General features: G+C 34.0%; 1 protein-coding gene across 1 annotated transcript; it reads right to left on the bottom strand.

Moving 5' to 3' along the window:
• Positions 1–1,054: 1,054 nt before the first annotated feature.
• LOC112517980 (laccase-7) lies at positions 1,055–4,014 on the bottom strand. Its single transcript, XM_025125456.1, has 6 exons — positions 3,757–4,014; positions 3,311–3,462; positions 2,958–3,202; positions 2,711–2,839; positions 1,663–2,613; positions 1,055–1,485 (listed from the first exon to the last, which is right to left on the bottom strand). The coding sequence occupies exons 1-6, from the start codon at positions 3,856–3,858 to the stop codon at positions 1,355–1,357; spliced, it is 1,710 nt and encodes a 569-aa protein (XP_024981224.1). The 5' UTR covers positions 3,859–4,014; the 3' UTR covers positions 1,055–1,354.
• Positions 4,015–7,545: the final 3,531 nt, after the last annotated feature.

The following is a 7,545-nucleotide window of genomic DNA, read 5'->3' as shown; positions in this document are numbered from 1 at the left end:
TCAAGAATTTTATATCCTTTGATTTGGTACCCATTTCCATTAATACTCGTTACGCTAGTATTTATTAGAGTACCCCAAGGGTCTTTTGTAGGGTATCTTTATTAGGTGTAATCCTTTTTTTATTTTAACTAGTTGTCTATTTGTGTAATGCAACGGGATGTAAAAAGCTCATTAAGATTATTCAATTTTGAGATATTAAATTCCTTAAAGATGTAACAAAACTTACTATATTTGTATCTAATTTAGATTCAAATATACATCCATCCAAAATGTTGGTGTTAGTAGGTTCTACAATTATTCGTAAACCCTTAATCACAACCCGAATGACTGGAGCGGTGGAGCAAGATACTCGACCCGAATCACAACTCATCTCGAATATATTGAATCAAAGAAACCCTTAAAAGCAAATGGATTTGTTAATGTATACAAATACTGTAAATGTAGATCCGGAGCTCCAAAATGACAACCTTTAAAATAAGCAGCTAGCTCAAACCCTAGTAGTAAAATGGAAAAACAAAGGAAGACCTTTATACAAGTATAAAAACGTGTGGAAGTTGTAAAGGTGTCGGTGCGACCGGAGGAGAGACGGTGAGGAACGACGGAGGCAAAGAAGAATGTAGCTGGGGCAATGGAGGTGATTGGAAAAATCAATCGTGAATTATGAAAATCTGAGGTTTACATTTGAAATGGTAAGAGAGTTTTTGATGATAAGATGAAAATTTTGGGAACATAAAGGGTCAAAATTTGGAAGGGGTAGATGATTTAAATTTTCAATATCTATCGGAAACCAAATTACTAAATATGAGAAAGATAAAACTTAAAAGTATGCATTGTAAAAGGTGATGCATTGTTGAGTCGTACCATATGCATAAATGACTTGTACTTAAGACTTTATGCATAAAGAAGTAGTACTTTATATATTTAAGGTTATTTTTAAGACTTTTATTAAATCTGCTTTATAAGGTAGTATAGATAACGATCAAGTACAAATAATAAAGAAAGAAGTTTTATTATGATCAACATGTAGATAACAACACTTTTTAGAAAAAAGAAGAGAAAGAAAAGTCTTGGTCTTCATAATTTTAAAATGTGTAATGTTTGAACACGTTACCCACGACACGAGCAATCCCGTATGAATTAAATACTCAAAAATCTACTGGATTACAATGTAATTCATAACCTCACAAATCATACGTTCCAAAAGAATCGATCATACACTTACACTTTATTAATGCCAAAACAAATAATATGAAAGCATAATTCATGTGTGAATACATGTATATATATACACACTGCCAGAAACAAGAAACATTCTTTATCAACAATTAATCAACCAGACGATTCACGTTTGCTTCTAGCACTGTGGCAGGTCCGCCGGTGGTTGTGGCAGCGTTGATTCCGGCGTCCCTCCGTTCTCCACCAAGAAAGCGGTGCCCAACCCCCATGGCATATGAACATCCAAATGACAGTGCATAAACCAAACACCTGTAATGAAAATTCCATCCTCATCATTAAAAATTCAACCCATATATCTAAACAGATTATCGTCAAATCTTAATCATTCCCACCCACGTGATTCTTGGATAAATTTATAAAAGATATGGTCAAGAAATTCATGGTAAAAACAAAAAGTCAAACTGTAATAATCATGAGTTTAATTACCTGGATTATTTGCACGGAATCTGATGACAGCCCAGCCGCCGACGGGAACCCCAAGAGTGTTTCGTTCTTGTGGGTTGATCAAATTGAAGTTTGCGGTTGCGTTTTGGGGATTGTAGTTGCCAAATCCTTGAGCCAACACATAGAAGTTGAATCCATGCAAGTGCATGGGGTGATCTTCAATTCCGATCAAAGCTGTGTTCTGAAATACGATCTGAACCGTCGAATTATACTTCACTGACTTCAGGCTTGTTAATTTGGGTGTCATCAGAAGATTCAGATCAAAACTATTGCTTACGTTCGTGTAATCGAATTGCAACGGAGGTTGATCTGGGAAATCAGTTGTGTAAACCCCACTAACATTTCTTAAAGCCGCTTCCAGAAGAGAGATTCCTGTTGGTAAAACGAATGAATGATTGTTCATGCTTGCAGACAATCTTTGCCCAAAGATCCCTCCACATGTTTGGTTCGCACCACATGCCGCTAACCCCAGTCCAATGGTTATAAACATGTTTTCATCGACGGTTTGTGGAACTGGTTGCCAAAACGGGCTAGTGACAAGTGAGGTTAGATTGCTTGAAAACCGAAAGACAGTTGCTGTGTCGTTGAATGGAGGTAGGATCGGGAGAATTGGTGTAGATGATGTGGAGTTTTCGTAAACTAAGATTGCAGTGGTTGTGCCGTTATTGAAGGAAACACCGGCAGCACTGGCGTACGGGTGAGCCGCCATGTAATATGATCCTGGTGACTGGTCAGCTGTTATAAGGACGTCCGTGGTTTGACCTGGACCCAAAACGATTACGTCGGTTAAGAGCGGGTTCGTGTAGGCTGCATCCACACCAACCACGGTCATGTTGTGGTTTGCAATCTTGAAGAAGAATTGATTATTGAGCGCAGCGTTGATTATTCGTAAGAGATATGTTCTTCCTGGCACAACTTCTAGCCTGTATGTTTCTAATTCAAACAAAAACAAGAATTCGAACATTACCAATATGAACTAGAAATTGTAGTAATCATAAAATCGAAGGGGTCCGGATGTCAATCTGCTTACTGTTTGATGGGCAAGAGAACAAATCACCCGGCCATCCGTTGATCGTGTAAGCATCGGAGTTATTAGGCGCAGATCCGGTGGCTAGTGCAGAGTTCTCTACTTCAATAACGTCAGCATTCCACCATTCTCCTGAAACGTTTCAAAAGATCATATTAGTGTTAATATACACATGCATCTGAGTTATCAGTCATACAAACAACTACTTTCTGGAGCCAGAAGTCAGGTCTATGTATATCAAACAACGTACCTAACATAATGGTATCTTCTCGATAGGGTTTAACAAAAGGGTACTTTTGGCCTTCTCGTGGACGAATGATCAGAGCACCGTATACGGTTGCTCGGATCCATTGACTGTGTGCATGCCACCAGAGGGTGCCCACTTGTCCGGTTAGATTGAACCTGTACGTATAGTTATTTCCTGGCATGATTGGGCATTGAGTGACGAACTCAGGGCCATCGGCCCACGGAGTTAACCTTTGGAACACTCCATGCCTGCATCATAATCATATACACCATTAATTTGATTTCATTAAAGAAATATAAATGAGTTCATCACTGAGATTCATAATCAAACATTCAATAAATAGAAATATTAGTTACCAATGAATAGTAAGGTTGTATGGAGATCTATTGAAGACATGAACAACAAGGGTGTCACCCTCGTTAACCCTTAAAGTCGGCCCCGGAAGGCTCCCGTTGACCGCTGCGATTACTTGTTCTTGACATAATCGATTCACTGTTAAATTCTTCACCTGCACCCATAAAAAGAAATTATAAACTAACTGAGAAAATAGTTACATCGGATAACAACGGTTTCTTAGGTTAATTAAAACATATAAGTTTCTAAAAAAGGAAATGTTTTGTTACTTTTGATATTTCCCAAAAATCATTGATGTGACCAATTAAATGTTCGATTTTGATATCCGTAAATTATTCAAAACAGACACTTTTCTTGAACAACAAACCATTATATATATATATATGAATCTTTTTTCCATAATTAGAAAGCGGACGATTGAAATACAAGAAAGGAAGGTATTATTTACAAGAAACGAAGTCTCCACAATCGAAGCGGAGGTGATGGACACCGAGAAAGCGAGAAAAGCTAGCACGAATCCGACGGCAAACACGCGAGATGCCATTAACATAACTGTCGATGAATCAACTTCAATAAGGAAAAAAGAAGTATGAAATCCTTAAGATTTCGAAATGAGTTTGGTTCTTTGGGTATGGGTGTATATATAGAGCTGATTGCTGTATGTATATTATATATTATAGGGAAGACGATTGAGTAGTAGTGGGTAGTAGAACAACATTTGCCATGGATTGCGTGAAGGGCATGTGAGAGTTGAATTTTGCAAGGGTTTGAACGAGTTATATGATGATATGATGTTGCAGTTGAACCTTCCATCTTTACACAGCTGCTTCTGTTGACAATGGCTTAATAAAATCTGTAGTGGTTAGCAGAAATTAATTAATTATTATTTTATTAATTAAAAAAAACCAATCATGATGTTGGTAGTGCAACGTAATGGCGATGAATCGTCGCCGTCCGAATAGTTTTTTTATTAAATATTATTAAATCTTCAAAAGAAAATACAATACACATTCTATCTCATTATTCTAGAACGTGGTTGTGTGAATCACACAGACATTTGGATAAAATTGAAATGGATATATGATTTGATTCAGACTACGTTTGGATTGCTTATTCGTCAAGCTTTTTTCAGTTCTTGACCTTTTCTCAGATTAAGACAACAATGTTTGGTATCTTGGTCTGAATTCATGAGAACAAGTAGCCAATACATCTATACAGACATATGATTCAGACATAAGTCAAATGGTTTCCTTGGTAGACTATGATATACTTGTTTTGTTGTCCCTTGTTGCCTTGCAATGCATGTAGTTGGAGCTACCAACTTCATATTAGACTCTATTGCTTCACAAAGATTTAGAAGACGATTGAGCAACCGAAGAATTTGCGGTGACGGGAAAGACAGAACGGGGTTTACAAGCTTAGCGAGTCATTAGTTATACCGTTGAAACAATAACCACGACAACGATATATGTTGATTCATTTATGTTTAAAACTAGATTATATGAAAGCTTAATTAGAGGATGCATGTTAAGTTTTTAAAGGGTGTTCACACTTATTTTCTTTGTACATTGATCATAATGATTGCTTGCTTCTAAAATACAGTTACTCCAGGCTATCTGCAAAGCAGGTCGTCATCTTAAGATTAGTCGGCTCGCATAACGGGTTGAATATCCAGGTTAATAAAAAAAATGATTACTTGCTTCTATGGACAAAACCTTGGTAAAGCAATCATGGAAATCAAGATACTTGGAAATTGAAATATGAAGGATATTGAAATCGACTCAAATGTATAGGGTTTTGAAACGAACGGAAATGAAAAATGAGTTACTACCGTTTCATCTATGTAAGTCAACCTCCAATTAATCGAGATAGAGGGTTTTAAACCAATTTTCATTTACCTCTGAATTGTTAAGAGATGAATCTTGTTTGGCGAAATAAAATGTCTCTTAATGGTTTTAAAATCCTCTGAATTATTTTGTATCATGGATCCCTTTTAACCATTAAGAGCCCTAATTTTATTGTACATAATTACCAAACAATTATATTTCATTTTGCACTACATTATAAGAGTTTAATAATCATTCTGCACCAAACCATTCAGTAATTACCCAATCATCCCTTAAAAAGATTTTGAAGAGTGAATCTATGAGGGTGGCATGGCAATTTCATCATAAAAATCGTATTTAATTAATATTGATCAACTTGTAAAGAAGCTTCCTGCTTCCCACAAACGAAACCTTGCTCCTTAAGTTTCCTAACTCAATACTTTTCAAGTTTCGATAATTATAAACTTCTTTTTAACTGAAAAAAAAAAAAAAATCGCAATATTTTTGAAGTTGAAAAGTAAAAACACGTATTGTCAAAGGATGATAACAAATCGTATACTTTTTTTTTATCCATTTTCTATTTCGTATCCGCTTTTTAATATTCTTTTTCATTATCCATTATATATATATATATGGTTGGGTCCACGTGAGACCAAGGGTTTTTTGTAAAACCCGTAAGACCAATTTATGTTCATCAATCAATTTTATAAGCTAATGATCTAATGGTCTAAAGTTGCACGGTGACAATTTTGTGATTATTGAGAAGTCCTGTGACAATTTTGTGATTATGAATGTTTAGATTGTAGATCTAATCCAAAGGTTGAGAATTGGTTTCACGATAAACAATTGGTCTCACATGATCCAAAATCTCTCTCTCTCTCTCTCTCTCTCTCTCTCTATATATATATATATATATATAGGTGAGTTATTATGCAAACTTTTACATTTGTACAACCAATACAATTCAATCTCAACTGTCCATTTAGTTTGATGAATATGTGATTTCATAATATAAAATATTGATCATAATTAATGAACTCTAGTCATGTTTCATAAATATTGAAATCATAATAAATGAACTCTCATCATTTCCATAATCTCTCAATTGATTGGTTATAGAAATGGACATGATTACATTTAAAATATATCATATATATATATATATATAGAGAGAGAGAGAGAGAGAGAAAGAGGTTGGTTATTATACAACCCATGACATTTGTGCAACCAATATAACCCAATCTCAACCGTCCATTTCATTTGATTAATATATGATTTCATAGAAGTTTTGATTGTTTTCTAATATAAAGTATTGATCATAATTAATGAATCATATTCATCTTTCATAAATATTTAAATCATAATAAATGAACTCTCATCATTTCCATAAATATTTCAATTTATTGGGTTGCATTGGTTGTACAAATGCAGCAGGTTATATTTAAAACAATCTCTCTCTCTATATATATATATATAGGTGTCATGTTTGAACACACAGGTCAAACCGTGTACTTAACAACTACAATCCATTTTAATCAAAGACCTGTCGATGGTTCAATAAATAGCGACCAACATTGCAAAACAATAACTTACACCCTTATATATATAAAATTATATCATTATTATTAATTAATATATACTTTTTTTACCTATAAATTATATATAATAAAAAGATATATAATTTACTTGTGATATTATTTTCGAATCAGATATAATTAAATTTAAGTTTTAGTTTATAAAGATAACGAATAAGATTTCATTGGGTTGAAATTACGACGTTGAAAGTGGTTGAAAGGCATTCAAGTTTTTTAAAAGACTTAGGTAAAATAATACAAGTCCACACACGTTAAGACATTGCTGCTTAGAATAAGACTTTTGGATTAAAATGGGATTATAAAAATATTATAATTAATAAGATAATATAAAAACATAAAGAAAATTAAACAAGTAAAAAGGGGTGTGAAAATTTGCATTTATGTCGACCATAACAATTGATTCTTTTTTAGTGTTTACGATAACCGATGGTTTATTGACGACAAAGAAAATTCAACAACATAATCCGTGAATATTTTAGCAAGACATAAAAACCATGATGAATCATGTAGTTGTTGGTAAATTGTTACTGACCATAATTGTTGAAGAACCATCGGTAAATGGCCATTGATAATCAGATGACGATTTATCGAAATAACATGGTTTTTGTTTTTATTCGTTAAATAATACGAAGGCATTCCAATTAATTTGTGTGTTGGTTACTTCCATAGCAGAACGGTCGATAAATGTAGTCAGCAAGTCGTTAATGAGTTGATATACGATAGTTTGCTAATTAATGTAATAACCGGATCCTGGTTATTACTCAAGGTAATTTATATGTGATTATTTGATTAAATAATTACGTGGTAGCATGATAG

Source organism: Cynara cardunculus (genome assembly GCF_001531365.2).
Source record: "Cynara cardunculus var. scolymus isolate 2C chromosome LG 9, CcrdV1, whole genome shotgun sequence".
NCBI classification, from domain to species: domain Eukaryota; kingdom Viridiplantae; phylum Streptophyta; class Magnoliopsida; order Asterales; family Asteraceae; genus Cynara; species Cynara cardunculus.
This window is presented reverse-complemented; position numbering and strand designations above follow the sequence as displayed.